The sequence below is a fragment of the Colossoma macropomum genome, unplaced genomic scaffold (genome assembly GCF_904425465.1).
Source record: "Colossoma macropomum unplaced genomic scaffold, Colossoma_macropomum, whole genome shotgun sequence".
In the NCBI taxonomy this organism is placed as follows: Eukaryota; Metazoa; Chordata; class Actinopteri; order Characiformes; family Serrasalmidae; genus Colossoma; species Colossoma macropomum.
The window spans coordinates 1769074-1787134 of record NW_023494802.1 but is presented as its reverse complement, the minus strand read 5'-3'; the positions used below and the strand labels follow the sequence as shown (position 1 = coordinate 1787134).

At 38.1% G+C, this 18061-nt stretch overlaps 1 protein-coding gene across 5 annotated transcripts in view; it reads left to right on the top strand.

Annotated features, from left to right (window-relative positions):
- The window catches only part of si:ch73-181d5.4 (death-inducer obliterator 1), a 32145-nt gene that overhangs the window by 12395 nt on the left and 1689 nt on the right, over positions 1-18061 (top strand). For 4 of the 5 annotated variants that reach the window (XM_036591790.1, XM_036591789.1, XM_036591792.1 and 1 more), the window contains 9 exons: positions 9652-10132; positions 10761-10920; positions 11150-11242; positions 11811-11927; positions 13264-13411; positions 15546-16041; positions 16770-16929; positions 17579-17668; positions 17801-17996. In XM_036591790.1, coding sequence (XP_036447683.1) covers positions 9652-10132; positions 10761-10920; positions 11150-11242; positions 11811-11927; positions 13264-13411; positions 15546-16041; positions 16770-16929; positions 17579-17668; positions 17801-17996 — 1941 coding nt within the window. The remainder of the gene's footprint in view (positions 1-9651; positions 10133-10760; positions 10921-11149; positions 11243-11810; positions 11928-13263; positions 13412-15545; positions 16042-16769; positions 16930-17578; positions 17669-17800; positions 17997-18061) is intronic. The other variant, XM_036591793.1, reaches the window with a different exon arrangement.

Sequence of the window (18061 nt, the reverse complement as noted above, 5' to 3'; positions counted from 1 at the left end):
GTTTCTGTTTGAAAGAGACCATGCAGACTGACAAGACTTGTACAGAGTGCAAGATTGTGACTTATCAACTAGCAAAATGAGCATCAACATAAGCTGTTTTCAAGCAGATGTGATTATAAGAAGTTCCATACATAGCCATATCTTTGCACTGCTGCTTTGACGTTTCAAGAGGAAAAATCTTCCAGTGGGATATTCTAGGCTTCGGGCTGTTGGTGTCTACATGGCTGGAAATATCTACACACTATTTGATTAGGCCTCTTCCACTTTGCAAGTGATATAAAACATTTAGTCACTACAAGTCAGCAAACCTTATGTTAATATAAAACCTCACCACATAGCATCAGTTTTCAAATATATAGTTCAGTTAAAATGTGTACTGAACTGTAATAGATGAATCCTATCACATCTGCAATTTTTAAGCTTTTCATACACAGCTACTTAAACACCAGTTTGTAAGCACTTCCTACACATTTTGCTCTACTTTTATTTTCTCCAGAAAACACCCTCTCCAATACATGGTTTAAGGTATCTGTATTCGCAATGGTACACGAGTCACTCCAACTCCACACAAAATATTACCAGTGAGCTTGTGTTCCACTACTGGAGGACAAATGTACTCCCAGACTTCATCACACTTAGCCCTTGGGGGAATCCCTGCCTCCATCTTGAAGGGTATTCCTGTTCTCAGAAGGGTCAAAGAAGTTTCTACAAGCATGAAATCTGTAAAACTATAGACATAAAGCAGAGCATTATGCCAGATTACATTTTAAAGGTTTGCCTCGTCCAGTCCGCATCCAGTTTTTGCAAGTGTATGAGAGAGTTTGTCCATTTCATCTTGAAGGCCATAACACACTTGAACAGTGGCCTCTTTTCCACTATAGGGCTGAATGATTCTGAGGACGGTGAATAAGTACTCCAATGGAATTTCCATTTGGAATGCTTATAAACTTCTCAGGATTTCCTCAGCACAATTAGCCAGCTGTGCTCTGTTCAGCAAAACTGTTTCAGTGGGATGGCACAAGGGTGTAGGTATTTGCTGATTGGCTCTGTATTTTTTTTTGATGCTCATTTGGCGTCGTTTGCGAACTGAAAACGCTCGTGGTGTGTCTTAAAGCTGAGAACGCAAGCGAGGAAGGCTGTGTTTTTTGGCTGTTTCGTCAGTGAAGACTGAGCTGTTTTATAGAATCCTTTGAATGCAGCCAAGAAATGCACCCTTCATTTGTGAGAAATTGAAGAACTCAGCTGGTTCTTCGAGACCTTCAGTCACCCAGTCCTTCATGTGCAGCGCAAAACCATTTGAAAAATGGCATAAACAGCTTCAAGTGGTGAGATGCTGTTACCAGACTTTGAAATGAAATGTTACATTTAATTTAATGTTTATAAATGTAAGGTTTAAACGAGTCTCGTTGCTTGAGTAAGAACTGAAGAGGAGCCTTCGTATACCTGTGCCAGCAAGGTCTCTCCTACCTTGACTGCACGCTTATAACTTTCTACATACGATGTCTTTATTACATACATACATGGGGTGCCATCGCTGACCAACTGTAGTTTCTGTAGTTTCTCTTTGGTCATTAGTCCTCATTTAGCAGCACAATGGATAGAAGAAGAAACCATGACCGGTTTCACGAGTCTGCACCAGTTACGCGAGGCGGCCATGGTAACCATTTGGCCCCACAGTGAAAAAGAAGCTAACATTTCCAAACGAACACTAACATTCCAGTTTTGCCAGATGGATGCGTGAATGGGTGAGAATATTCTAGACACTCCCAACACTTGCATAAAGGCATGATCCATCAACCCTTTGCTTTAGTTTTGTTGTTTGTTGAAGAACTTTGGGTTGGTATGCTCTGGAGTGCCTTTAGCAAATGAGCACTCGTATATGCCACTCATATATGTTACATATATGGCACAGATACAGAGTTAAAGATGGTGGAGGCAAAACTAACAACAAACAGAAATGAAACTGGGGGCTTGTGTAACTAAAAGCTCTGGGCATTCATGCACCTGTTCTTATTAACCTTTAACTCAACACCTTACCACAGACATCTCCTTCGTAACCAGTGCATAGACTGAGTCTCCTTTAGTTTGCACTGAAACCTTTTGTGCATTATTTTAATGAAGCATCTTCACATTTTGAGCAGTTAAAGGTCATGTCTATTGCATTAGCATACAAAGTACAGCTGCAGGTTCTTATAAAACTCTTCTTGTGCACTGTGACTTCTGTCAGGTAGTTCATTTTTAACACAAGAAGCTTGTATGAAATAGGTTGCATGACCAAAACTATTCAAAACAGTTTCTTGGGCACCTGTAACCTCCATATTGCGATTGATTGACTTTGGCAGTGGGTAATGCTAAAAACACAGAAAGATGGAGGAAGTAGGAGAACGCTGATGTTGACATGCACACCAGTATTTTCATCCCCATGTATTGTTCTGAGTAGAAAGACCTACCACAGCATTGACCAGTGAAATTAAACAAATCAACTAGTGATGGAAGGGATTAGCCAATTTCCTTTGTAAAATATATACATGGAATGGCCAGTGCTTCATCCATCTGGCCAATGAATGAGAATTGATCTGATGCTAAATACTGAAAAAACAGATTGACACACGCTCATGAGTAAGAAGGTCATCAATCTGACAGTTTTTGAAAACTCTGATTTTCCCACTTACAGAAAACCATAAATCAGTTTGCCTTCACAATGCATTGGTCACTCAACCTTAAATGAACTTCTGGGGTTAGCAGTTGTAATATTTTCAGAAGTGCAATCTTTTGAATCTTATCCTCACACATTTGAAAGGATCCCTCATTGCTGTGCATCCCACACAAACCCCTTGAAGCTGATGCCTTCAAGCATTTGTGCAGCCTTAGAAGTCTCTGAGCTTTTTGGTTGGATGTTGACCATCTTTTATGCGTTGTGTACAGCATAAATTGAATTTGGCTGTGTGACAACTTATAGTTACCTAAAATATTCTGAGAGTGGAGAAACCTAGCAATGGCAAAATTAGCATGCTGTATGGAGTTACGACTGAACTTGAAAAACCAAGCCCTTTCAGGCCACCTCCTTTTTTATATACCATGCCATATCAGGCCACCTCTTTACCCTTAACTTACTTCACCTTCCTGACCTTTACCTTTATCTCTCCATCCTTTGTGTTGTCAGGCCTTTTAGTTTAAGGCAAAAGTTGCTAAAACTCTAGTCCATTTTTTCCCTTACAGACTCAAAATCACTTATCATATTACACCCACATATTAAAGGCAAGGTCTGTACTTGAGGATCCAAGTTAAGTCTGCAGTAATTGCCCTGTCATTGTCATTGGTTTAAACTGAATTGTAAATCATACAGAAGTAGGTCATTGTACTGATTTCTAACACACACATTTAAAAATGAATATCATGGCATACATAAATCCCTGCAAGTAAAAGAGTAGTAATAGTGCATGAGAAAACTGTTTTGAACCATAAACGGGAAGTTATTTTACTATAGTAATTTATTCAGAATTATTCGTTGTTGTATGTATGCATATGTAGTACCTAAAAACAACAAAAAAGTGCAGTTGTACTGCATATCTGTGTCTCCATGACACAAGAAGCAAAACATGCAGAAAATGTTTATGAATGGATTTGCCCTGGGAATCAAAACTTCACGCAGCAGCATGCTTCACGGACGCTGGCCTGCCAGTATTTTTGGCACCTGGACGACTTGCACTTACACACAAACCCACTACGTGGGTTACTTGATGGCGCTGCAAGAAAGTGGAGCAGAAAAATTGTCCATTAACAGAGTCCCCTTTGACCTGAAGCTTTCTGACTGATGGAAGGAGAAGAACATCAGGGATCTTCGAAGACCGGCAAGCCTATTTCACACTGACATTGAAGTTTGAGCCTGAACCTACACAAATCTGAGTTTTTAAAAAAAAGCTTTCTCTCTGAAAGCTCACACTCCACAAGCATTCTGCCTCTTTTACACCTGCACCTTTGTAAATGTGACAAAGGTCCTACACAGAAGTGTGTTGTCTGGTGCATGTTTGTGCATGTTTATTTAGCTCCTTGTGGAGACTAAATGTCCTTAGTATGATAGCTCCCACTGAAAATGCATTTTTGCTAAAAGATTTCTTTTTTGTTTCTGATATTAAACTAATGATTCACTGTAAGATCTAACTTTTACAATTTTCCCCTTGGTCACCCAAAAAATGTTTGGTGTCTGAAGGTTGCTTCTACAGTTTTGTACTGGAGCTATAAGATGTTTGTTACTTGATAGCGCCAGTGTACAAATTTGAACACCAAACATGACTGTGTTTGGAGTAAGGGGGGTTTGTGTAAATTTTAATTTTTGGTAAGCCATTGGGTTGGCTTAGTCCAGGGATGTCCAGTCTTATCAACAAAGTGCCACTCTGGTTGCAGGTTTTCTTCAAACAAAGTAGATGATCACAGATTAATCAGTTGTTGAAGGCTGAGACAACTGATAAAACAAGTAGAACCAGGTGAACTCCTGCTTGTTTGGAATGAAAACCTGTAGCCACAGCGGCCATTTATGGATAAGACCAGACACCCCTAGTTTAAGCAGTGTTTGTTAATAGTTATAGAAAAAAAAAAATTCAAAAAAACAAATTTTTTTGCCTGTTTTAGGGATGTGTACTCAAAGTTCAGAATTGAATTATGTTCTTGTAGTTGATTTCAGAATTTGCAACCTTTCAAAAATATTTAATAATTATCTCTTATCTAGAGACAGACTGTGGCGTGTGCGGTTTAATCACCCTGTGCTAAGAGTTGTGTATTACATTTTTTAGGATGGAGCACTGCCACCCTCTAGTGGCATTCATATGCATTTCACCCATTTCACTCGGAAAGAAAATGAATTGCGGCCTGATCGTTTTAGCAAAAAGGGTTTCAGTGGTTGACTGTGCAGAATTACCATTTTGCATAGTTTGCTCTTCCACAGCATTAGAATGCTATTAGATATTCAGTGATAACTTGTATACTTTATGCCACAACAAGGCTGTGTGATTGTTCTCTTTGAAGTTAAAAGTTTAACTGGTTATTAATTATATTCTGTAATCATTTACATGATATCAGGCTCACCCAGTTTTTCAACTTGCCCCAATTGTAGTCAGTCAGCAAAGACCTATTTGGTGTCTGAAGTTTGCTTCTTCAGTTTTAGCACTGCAACTGCGAGGCTAATGTAGCTAACAAGAAATGGAAGCTAATAGCCCCCCTGTTAGCATTGTGCAAAGAAAGTGTATAATGATTTAGGCTTTTGCTGCAGGCCCTCATAGCTTTGAATAGTTTTCGTTTGGAAAGTGGACATTTTAAAAAAGTGCTATTTCAGTTTTGGAACAAAAGTTGAATTTTGTCCATAGGTGTGTTTAGTTGAGTGACTCAAGCTGACCTCAGGATAAGGCAGCAGTTTTGTTGCGTAAGCTAATGCAGATGCGTTTCTGGTTTAGTGGAATATTTGCTCGCACAGGTGTTTGGAAAATGTAGGCCACATTCAAAGACTGTTTTAAAGCCATTCAGTAGAGGAAGAAAAGAGAGAAACTAGCTTAGTCTTTGTGACTTTAATTTAACTGTCTTTAACCATTTATCTGTGCTGTTTAGACTGCTTACTTGCTTGTGTATGTAACTTGTTGCTTGACCATGTGATGCTAACTTTAGCCAGTGAGCTTATCTCGCTAGTTAGCTAGCCATTAGATACCTCTACTATGGAAAGTTTTCACTTTCTCAAAATAAAGTTTGTTTCACAAAATTCTGGTTTGCTATGCAGGGTCATCACAGTATCAGCCCAAACCGGATGCATCAACGCATTTGGATTACACCGCCCAGCTTTCCTGGCAATACAGCCACCTCACATTGAACGCTGGAGTGCTGATTTCACACACTGACGTTTAAAAAGCCGACCAAAACGGATGCATGCAAAATCGGCCAACATCTAGATGGTGTACATGTGCAATAGAAAATGCAGAGTTTGATATGTCGTGAAGTCATATCTAGTAACAGTGTGCATTTTGTAAGCGCTGACATGCATGCTCATACAACACAGTGCAGAAGTCAGGGTAAATTCACACTCTTGCACAGATTTCTGGTTGTTTGAGAGTATGAGTGTTGTCACTGATCAACATTGTATCATCTGACTGAGCAAATAAAAATCTGCCATTTTTAAACAGTAACAGTTATAACTAGAAAAAAGTTAAAATCGTATTTGTAAAGGGCAAAAGTGAGGAGCTCAGGGTTTTTTCTAAAATTAAAATATTTTAATATTCTTAATTTTTTCCTCTTATTATTATTTATATGCCACACTGAGATAACCATGGCTAGCTAGTAATAAAATGAAAGCCAGTGGCACAAGTTTCATCTGAAATGTGACACAATCATGGCAGTCAATATGCTACAAACTGCTAGCAAAGTAAGTTAAGATCAGCATTTCTCACTGCCCACCTGCTCGGATATGTCCTCATCTTTCTTAAGTAGATTCTTCCTTCTTGTCTTATCTGTGCCACTGTAATTTTTTGCAATTCTTGCCATTGCTGTCCATCTTCACATTATTCACAGATGAAAATTGCTATCAGTAATTGTCTCTATGCACTGGGCGAGACTCAGTTACAGTCAGTAAACTGGGCGTGGACTACTTGAGGTGGTGGGTCACTAGTGTAACTTTTTTATAGTATGTCTGAGTGTTCCTGTGCTTTCTTACATTAGTTTTTACATTAGCTCACAGTAACTGGCCCAAAACAGTATCGCCCACCTGATGTTCTCCCGACTGTCCGATCTACCCACTCTGGCATTGCTCTGGGACAGGTGTCGGCAACATGCGGCTCAGGAGCCACATGCGGCTCTTCTACTGCCCTGTTGCGACTCCACAGCAGAATTACATTTTTAGGTAAAAATAAAATAATCCTGCTTTGCAGTAAAATAAAGCTCTGCTTATCGTTCTACCACAGTTTTAGCAATACATGGTCTTAAATGCTGGAGTTAATGTATAAATGCTAATTCACTCTTTAACCCTGAATATTGACAGCAAGTCACCATAGCAACACAGATAACAATCTCGCCCAGCTAGTAAAAAGGGAAAGATAAAGATTTAGGGTCAACATCGATAATTTAGAGACAATTGAACTTATTCGCATTCATGATCACTCCAGCTCGTTTCCTGATATGTTTAATCTGCAACGATGCAAAGCTAAAGTTCGTTCGCCAGCTTCTTGTTCAAATTTTCTTGTTCCACCTAAAGTGGTGCAGCAATTACGTTCTGGCGCCTCAGGCACCATTTAAGGTAGAACGGGAAAATTCAAACAAGAAGCTGGAGAATGAGAAGCTGAATTTAGCCTTGTAAAAAATTTAACGTTGAAAGACATTTTACAAGAAATTATTCTACTTTTGAGGGAAAGTTTCGTGCCAGAGATGCGAGAAAAGCGGCTATAGCTGAGCTAAAGCTTAAAACAGCAAAGCAAGTCTGCGTTTTTGTTACTTGGTCTACACTAGTACATACTGCACATACTGAGACATATTTACAGACAAGATGGTAAAATGGACATAAAATGTTGTGGCTCCCAAGACGGTTAGATTTTTATTGAAAGGACAAAATGGCTCTTCTTAACATTTGGGTTGCCGACCTCTGCTCTAGGATGTAGCAAAAGCTGATCTATATATCTTCATTCCCACATAGTAAGGTTCAAAACAATGCAGGTTTTGTACCATCTGTGGATCTACACAGTGACACCAACTTCTTCATACATATTATATAACATGGAGCAGCGTCAACGTTTTGAGGTGTACCTACCTACATGCACTGGCCATTTTATCACACACACCTACAGGCATTAGCCAGTTCATCACATACCTTGTGGATCCAATATATACAGTGGTCCCAAAGCTATTTGGACAATTGTACTTAAAAAATTCAGTACGTTCATTGTGTTAGGAAACAAAATGTCAAACCAACTGGCTGGACCATTTCAAGACTGTCATTTTCTTTCTGGTAAAGTAGACTTTCAAAAGGCATCTGGTGAGTTTCAGATCATTACGTCTCATAAGTTTTTTTGTAGTTTTGCATCCAGAATATCTTTGTACACTTCTGAGTTCATGATCCCATCAGTGAACACAAGCTCAGAGACGGCACTGTAAGACAAACACCCCCAGACTTCGAAGTTTCCACTTCTGTGCTTTACAGACCCTTCAGTGCAGTCTGGTTGGAGGCTTTCTCCAAGCTTTTTCCACCCAAAGACTCCACCATCTGATGTTTTTCTCTAAAACAAATGTATTTTTTTAAACATTTAATGAAATAGCATAAACTTTTGTGGCCACTCCAGGTTTTACAGTTACAGTAGTATGCAATTAAACTCTATGCAGCTTATCAGCCCCCCTCCACCTCATTCATCATTGGTCAGTTTTTGACCACAGACTGCTGTTGACCAGATATTGTTTGGGTGGTGATCCATTCTTTGCCCTAAAATGTGTGCATGTTGTTCAATATCAAAACTGTAGAACCTTAAAAGGAATCTACTTTAAAAACCAATCAAGCAGAAAGAGGCTCATTTACTCATGCGCAAGTTAAATGCTAACAATGTTTGAGCGATATGGTCAGGAACTCTTTTCCACATGGCTTCTTTACAGAAGAACCATTAAACTGTTAGATTCACTATAAGATACACTTTGTGAAAATTATCACATTTTAAGTGATGGTTTGAGCAGAAATTAAACTTTTCAAATTGCATGTATTCTTAAATCATTAGGAAGTAAACAGTCATTCAGAGTAGTTTGATGTGAAATGCTCTGTTCTAGGGAAAGTTACCAAGTTAGAATTGTTCAGTGGTGGTGATAGGAACCAGACGTCCACCTCTAAAAGCTCTCTTACAGTAAGTTAGTACATGAAATGGTTATGAATACACTGCCTGGTGGCTGAAACTTTTTTTACTACAGAAATAAGGATTTGCCTTAGAACATTTTTTAAAACTACATTAATGGTGGAGGGGCGCATGTAGGGTGATATATGGCAAAATAGTCCCCAGTTAATATATGTTGTTTTTTTCCAGATTTACCACTATTCTATCATCATCAACATTCCATATAAAAACTCAGAAGACGTGTAGGTCACATAATTGCCACCGACAGCACTGTCACTGTACTGAAGGAAATATAGACCTAACATTTTGAATAAATGTAATGAACCTTAACTCATCTTTTTGGTAGTTCAGGGCAAGAAGAAGAAGTTGTTTGCTTAAACAGCATTTACTGTCAGATCTTTCATTGATCAGTACCAAAATCAGTGCAATTAAGTGTAATTTTTGAATCATTTTTGTCCATGGATGATTTGAGAGTAATGCAGGAAAGCTGGCGTTAAACATGTTATACCTTAGCCCTCCAGGACAAAAATATGGGCACCCTGCCCTATGAAATACTGATATCTATTTTAAAAATGGACAAAAGTACAGTTAAAATTCAGGCTTAAAGATACTGCTACTACTGTTTTTACATGTGCAGTATAGTTTTGTCTGGTTATCATAGTCTAACAGTCTGTTAGTTTGACCGTCAGTGAATTACCACCACATATGCATTCTTATTGTGTATTAACCTGGTCTTTTCTGTACAATATGGGCCATTTAACAGATACCCAACTAGCTGTTACTCATAGCCAAACTATTTGCTCTGTTTTAGCTGCGGTAAAAATGGAAAATGAGGATGTGGAAAGTAAAGCAGAGACAAAGCAAGATGCTCCTCAGCCTCCAAATCCACCAGCTTCATCAGATGGTCCTGAAAAAGATGAGAAAACTGAGAAAGTGGATGAAAAGGCAGCTTCTTCAGCTCCGCCGCTCAGGAAACCGGGCTCTAATCCCCTTCCCAGTCGAGCCAAAAAAACCATGCCTGGCTCTCCACGCCTGGCTGGCCTCAAACAGCTCCAGACGGAGCCTCCACAAGTCAACAAGGGCACGTTTACTGTGCCAGAGAAGCCATGTCAGTCTCGGAAAGCTACTGCTGCACCACAGGACCCAATGGGTTCATCTGGTCAAGCATCGGAGATCCGGATCCTGCCGGTCACTCCGGCCCCTGTTCCACCTCCCAGACCTCTTCAGGCTCATCCCAACATGCAGATGAGGCAGAACATCAGGCGCTCACTCACTGACACCTTAATGAAAAGGTTAGAGCAAACTGACGTATCTGGACTCCGCCCACAAATGTGCTCGTAGCTGCTGTTGTGAGGTTGGACACGACACTGTAAGAAATCCCATCAACCTAATGAGAAACTGTAAAACAGACTCAGTTTATATCACAGTTCCTGTTCCCCTTTCTTGCTCTACACACAAATGTTGTTTTGGCTATGAAAATCATTTGAAATGAATATGATCAGGGAAGTGAATAATACAATGAATAATAAGATTTTTAGTATTTTGACTTACAGTACAGTTTCTCATAGGTTTCTCATTAGGTTGAATGAATAACTGGCTCTAAATGTAGGTATTGTGATATAAACTGAATCTGTTCTACAGTTTCTCATTAGGTTGAATGAATAACTGGCTCTAAATGTAGGTATTGTGATACAAACTGAGTCTGTTCTACAGTTTCTTACTGGGTTAAATGGGATTTTTGCCAACGTTCTGTAATGCTTTTCTAATCTCATAAAACGTACCAATAAAAGAACACATTTTAATGTGGATAGGTCAGTCATGAAGCATTGATGAGGTCTAGTATGGTCTAATTATAAAGTGTAAATTTTGAATCATTAGTGTGACTGCTATGCTCACTAAGTCCATTTTCTTCATTATTAGGGTGACTGAAAGTGATGATTTGGAGATGTCTGAGAGTGACGTTGGAAAGCTAGCTGTAAACATTGAGCGAGAGATGTTCAACATGTACTACACTACAGACAGCAAGTACAAGAATAAGTACAGAACTCTCCTGTTGAGCTTGAAGGACCCCAAAAACAAGGTGTCTTTAATAGCATTGTGTTCACCACAGTACAGTATGTTTATATCTAGAACTTTGTTCTTATAAATAGAAAGTCAATAAAGTTAAAAATATTTGTTTCCAACATGTTGTTTAACCCTGTTTTGGAGTTATGGCCTATTATGTTGGTTATGAGGCACTTTGACTTTTAGTTCTTCTACACAACACTTAAAAATTTTGTACTCACTTTGTCTTAATATGTGTTTTTCAGGGCCTTTTCTACCAGGTTATTAAAGGCCAGATCACTCCATTTAAACTAACCCGACTGAGTCAGCAGGAGCTTCAGTGTGTTCAGGTATCCCAGGTCTGAGAATCTCATGCTTTATACATTTCTTTAATTGTACACAACTGATTTTTAGCTGATTAGTATCATTAGGGTGTTGATCACTGTGGTTCTACTTTTGTTATTGCTATCAACATCAAAAATTTGGTATTGTGACAAAAATAATGAAGGGCAGTGTTCTGGAGGGTTGGAATTAGATGCCTTTGGTGGTGGTTTGATGTGTAGATGTCAGATTTCTTTACAGTGGTGAGGATGGGATCCAGGGGTTGTCATGTGTACAACAAAAATATAGCCATTTTATTTACTATCCACAACCACCAGTGAGCCTGTATGTGTCTTGTTTTTACATATTGTAAGACACTCTTGCAGAATAGAGTAGCATCAACCAGGAAACATAGGCTCATCCATTTATTGATGTGAACTTAAATATAATCTGATACAAAGATGTGCTTGGAAAATATGGATTTTATCAATTCCATGCAGAACTAGCCACCGCTGCTGGATAGAATATGAGAGAAGAGGATCTAATGATGTTTCAGGAGGTGCATTGAAGTATTATCTCTAATAATTAGAAATTTGTCTCCGACAGGAAATTGCTGCCACCTTCTTGAAGGAAGAATCGGCTCCTGTTTGTTTAAACACGGAGGAGCTTCTTTCTGCATGTGAAGACAAAGTGGTCAAAACAGAGAGCACTGCCACTTCATCAGTAAGTCATCTACTGTTTTTCCAGACTCTCCATACAAGTACACAAAGTTAGATTATGAAGAAGTCATACCAGATGTTCATGTCCAAGTAGGGCTTCATGATATGGCTGGAGTACTACACTTTTAAAAAAGATGGTTCGTCAGGGGTTCCTTAGTAAAGACAATGGTTCTGTATAGCACCATACATAGCACCAAGAATGTATTTTTCTATTTTTACAAGCTTGACATCATAACAAGAGCAGAACCCTTTTTGGTGCTATATAGATCTCTTTTCAAAAAGGTTCTATATAGAACCATATACAACACATTCTCTATCAATCTGAAGAAGCATTTCGTCATGGAAGTGGTTCTTTGAGTGTTCATGGTTCTATATGGAATCATTATCTTTACTAAAGAACAATTAAAGAACCATCTTTTTAAAGAGTGGAATATTATCAGTGGCGTAAGTACTGAGGGGCCATGGGGTAGTGTCAAGTCAAGACCGAGGCCAGATTTATTTATTTATTGTATTTTATTGTATGTTTTGCATAATACATACACATTTATAAATATTATTATATTTTACAATACTTCTATGTGAAATATAACATTAAATAATATATAGCCTAAAAGCATAATGCATTTCTACTATATTACAGTCTTAGTCCAACTTTGCATTGTAACTTTTGTAGGTAAATGATGGTGAGGTTCTTTTTTGTCCATTCTTCTCTAAAACATATGCAGAATCACTGTCAAAAGCCAACTGAATATATACCAAACATCCATCCATTTTTATTATTAAATGAAAACATGGTAATAATAACATTCCGATCTGCCCCCAGGGGATATTTGAGCTTTGAAGCCAATGAAAATGAACAAACAAATAATACCTAGTTACGCCATCACGGAAAGTTTTATTCTGTTTGAAATTTCCATTGATATTAAATAATGATATAAAATGAGTTTTCAGTTACCTGAGATGAAGGCATCAAGATGGTCTCAAGAACAATATCTGAGTCCATCTTACCCTGAGACCAAGTCAAGGCTGAGTCCAAATGATCTCAAGACAGAGATAAGACAGAGACCGTTGATTTACGATCTTAAGACCAAGACCAGACTTGAGTACTACAACACTACCGGTGGGGCAATGGGTTGGTCAGCTCGAAAGTGCCAGTTATGTGCAACGTGCCATCAAAGGCCTCCATTGATATCAATATTACAAACAACACCTTGAGCAGCCCTACATTAAATGAGTTATAAGGTCTCTGTTCGGTATTTATTAAGACAGTAGCATAGTGGCAGGTGCTGTGGCTGTCTCTATAGAGGCTCAGAGTTAATTTCATTTTTTTTCCCGTTAAGGAAGAGAAAGCTTCTGCATCTCAAGTCAAGCCTGCACAGCCCAGGAAAGTTAGCACGGCTGTGTCGGACATCATCAGCAGCATGCTGAAGGACACAACATCAGAACACAGAGCCCATCTGTTTGATCTAAAATGCAGGATATGTACTGGTAAGTCACTTCCAACCTTTTCTTCTTTGATTATTGAATCGTTTAAGTAGGTGTAGACAATATAATGATATGTTATCACTATCACAGTAGATATCATGATAAGCTTTTATGAGCATAGGGAGGGGATGAAGGCAAAAAACGTAAATATGTACAATTATGGCGGTGACGTGACCACTGGCGGTCACTGCCATGGATGATTTTGCTGTTAAGTTCAAATCTTGTCAATGCTGAGAGTCCAAAATCACTGTAATGTATGGCCTCAAGTTGCCTAATAGTAGTGGGTTTTAGAAAATGACAATGTAAAACATTGTAAAAAAGTTTTTCACCAAATAATTTGTTATTATTAATAATAATCATGACAAACAATTCTTCCACCAAGAATTGTACTTTGTTCTCTGCAAAAAATGACATTTTTGCTAGTGAAATCTTCTTAATTCTAGTCTAGTTAAATTTTATAACTATATTGGCAGGTAAGTTGCTTTTTATGCTTGAAACAACCTAAATTATCTGCTGATGTAGTGTGATAATTTTACTTAATGAAAGTACTTTAAACAAGTAGATAAAATAAGATAATTTAACTTGACAAACTATCATTTTTTGTAGTGTTACACCCTATATAGAGCCTTACATAGGAATTGAAGTGGCTCCTGCTCTTAAACAGTGCATAATATGTCTAACAAAAAAGCCGTTTGGTTTTAAGCCATGTGTACAATTCCATGCTGGACAAATTTGAGTGTACAAGCTGGAATTTTATAACTTACATAGTGCACTGTTAAGGGAGTAGGGAGTCATTTGAGATTTGGCCTGGGCTTAATGGTACTTCAGGCAGACTAAAACACAGACATTCGATGCATGTAGGACATATTGTTTACTTGTTTACATTGCACGTTTACAGTGAATCATATAATAAGTATATTAATTTAAAGTTTAGGGCATTAATGTATTTGATTGGACAGTCTTTTACTCTGTTAGCTAGCTCATTAGCCTAGTTCTAGCTAAAAAAAATAAGTTGTCAGCCCCTCAGTTTAAACAGGGCTCTTACTTTATCTATCAGTACATTCGTTGGTTGCGCAGTCAAAGATTGCTGTATTCGAAGTCGTGTTTATTCCATTATTCTTACATTTTTAGTGATTGGATGCATTTACAAAGAGCTCAGTTGCAGATATAAGTGGGCATATATCAAGTATGTTTCTGTGGTTATTAACTCTGCTGAGCCAATCAGATTTTGGCACTGGTACTATGTTTTATAATACTCGTTATAAAAGGGATAGTTCCCTTGATAGCCACCCCTGATATCTCTGTATTCCCTAAGTAGTAAGCTACATAGGTTGAAATTCTAGCTCCTGCAGCCGACCAGTGCACTGTTTGTTGAGTGTGGATGTGGCTGAATGGCTAGTTTTTTTATGTTATGCACTGTTGGGGTGCAGGAGCCAGTATTTAAACTCCTACAGAGCGAACTGTGTAGGGAGCAGGGAGACATTTGAGATTCAGCCCCAGTGTAGGAAGATGGGTGCCTTTAGCTTGGTGCTAAATAAGACTGGAAATCACAATGAAAGTGCTTTTGGAAATTGTGTATAGAGCACCAAGTGTACTGATAGATGAAATAAGAATCCTGTTTAAACTGTGGAGCTGATAATGTATTTTCTTAATAAATGTGCTAAAAAAAATAACAGGCTAAATGATCACTGACAGGCTAAACTGCTCCTCTATTAATATTTAGGGCAAGGCCTTGAGGTGTAGTATTTACTGAATCGTTCACTTTAAAACTGCACAAAGAAAAAGTAAAAAATGTTCCTTTAATGTCTTACATGCTTTAAATGTCTGTTTTTGGTGGACACAATATAGGATATCATATGCAGGCACTACTGGACCTTAGCATTATTGTTGGGGTAATTTAGTGAGCATTTCCTCCTTCAGCAGTCCATAGTTGCTTGGCATTTCATTGTATATTGCTTGGCAACAGTAGTCTACCTACATTTTTTTGTGAAAGTATTGTTTATGATTATTGCTCATTATAACTTAATTATATATTGAAAATTACTTTGCATCGCATTTAGAACACCCCTCACTCTTAATAATATCACAGTAATGCATTGCTCACTGCTTTAGCTTACATAAATTTCATGTCCCACAGGTCAAATTTCTGCAGATGAAGATACTGATGTAAAGATGTTCAAAAAGGAAGAGCTGAAAGATGAAGAGGAAGAGAAAACAACACCATGGGTCATTCAGATATTTGACAAAAAACCTCCAGATCCTGCACCTGTAGAAACTGACCCTATCATGGAGTCGCCTGCCTCTCCAACTGCAGATGATTCTAGTGTTGAGACAACTTCGTCTGACTTTTCTCCACTGGTGATCCCTGAGGTTTCTGTTGTGTCCATCACAAGAAGGGATCCACGTACTGCTTCATATCGACCTGCACCTTCCCCTTCTGTTGCTCCAACTTCTGCTCCACCTCCACCCCAGTGTCCACCCCTGATGCCCACTGAAAAGGAGGCTGTGGAGGAAACAAAGGCAGTTGAACCTTTGCCACTTCCTCCACCACCACCTATGCCCAAGTCTATTCTAATGAAACCCTCTGCCCCATCAGTGCCTAGATTTTATAGTACATCTAGCTCAACTACAAGGTGCGTGAATTTTTTTGCATGATGTGCCAGCGTTCTTGATATATTGAATCAAATGTGTAACAGTACCCTTTGACATTATAATACACACTTTACAAGGTACTATTGTATAAAAAATAGCAAAAATGATTAACACAGCATGTGATTCCTAAATTTTGATCGCTAGTTTACAATTGCAGGCAAAAGTTTGGGTCCCCTGTTCAAATTACATGTTGATTTGAAAATAGGTTGACACTCTCTACATATGGAGTTGCACAACTTAGGTCCTGGAGGGCCAGTGAACAGCACAGTTTGGTTGTTGCCCTTCAAACACACCGCCTAAATCTGGCAATTAAAAGATGAATGTAATCAGGTGTGTTTGAGCTAGTAAATCACCAAATTGTGCTCAACACCAGCCCTGCAGAACTGGAATTGTGCACTCCTGCCCTCCAGAGAACACACTTAACTTATTTTAACTTAAAAAAATCAACAGAACATGTGGTTTTACAGTAAGTGTTCAAAGTTTTGCATACAACTGTTAGCTATCAGTATTTTCATTTTAATGAACGTTTACTTTGTGCATATCAGTAACATGCTGTAACAATTATTTATTTGTTTATTCATTTATTTGTTTGTTTATTCATGTATTTATATATTTATTTATACATACCTTTCTAAAAATGTTCAGTATTGCTGAATTCCAAAACTATATGACCCTTACCAGTCTTTATTTTGCTTTTTTTTATTTGTAGACTGACGAGTTCCCACACCCCGACTGAAAATGAGACAAGCCAGTTTCTGTCTAAACAGGATACGGTGTGGAAGGGCTTTCTCAACATGCAAACTGTGGCCAAATTTGTTACGAAGGGATATTTAATCTCAGGATCAGATTCTGCTGAGCTTCTAAAAAAGGTCAGAACTTGTATTCTTGACAGATACTCACACACAGGCATGCACATGAATGATGAACTCTGTAAGGTTTGTTTTGAAACCAAACATATATACCTCGTGAGTAATATATGTATCACCAAACAAAGGTTGGTTCTATTCTATATAATGCTTGAATGCTTCTTTATATTGATGGAGACTTATGTGTGTTCCTTTATAAAACCTTTATTAAAATGGTTCTGTGTAGCACCACAAAAAAAAGTTTTTATTGTTACATGCTTGATATTGTCACAATAGAAAGAACTTTGGTGCTATATAAAACCATTTTCAGCCATTTTTTATTGATTGAGTTGATTTTTATTTTGCCATTCAGCAATATATACCCTGAGGTATATATGTTTGGTTTCAAAACACAGTAAACAGCCCTTTCATGAAGTTTCTGTTTTTTTTGTGATAAACGTTCTTGGCCACGTACGAGAAATATTAATTATATTTGACGTTTTATCTGATACTTCTTAGGTTTATATTGAAACGCTGGGGTTTAAGAGGAGTTAAGGCCAACTGTATTTTGCAGTGCAATAAAAAAATCCTTATTTGGCTTACCCACCAGCCTTTATCAATTTGGTGAAAATAATCTCTATATATTAAATAGCAACTTGTTTCCTCTGTCAAGGATTTGCCAGATACCATCCACATTGGCGGTCGGATATTACCGCAGACAGTCTGGGAATATGTTGACAAAGTAAAGACATCTGTAACAAAGGTACACCCATCAACCCACTCATAAAATGTCTTGCTATGATAAGTTTCTTGATAGTATAAAAGTCTGATAAAGTCATAAATGTCTTCATGCTCTCTCATAAATTGGTTTATTTGTATTCTCACTTTTCTCCAGGAGATGTCCTTGATCCGCTTTCATCCAGCAACTGATGAAGAAGAGGTTGCCTATGTGTCCTTATTTTCATATTTCAACAGTCGCAGACGATTTGGGGTAGTTTCAAATATTTGCAACAGTATCAAAGACCTTTATCTCATTCCTCTCTGTGCAAAAGAGTCCATCCCCTCTGTACTGCTGCCACTGGAAGGCCCAGGTAACTAATTTAAAGATGTTACAGTGACACAAAATTATTTATTTATTTTTTAACTGACTTTGTGC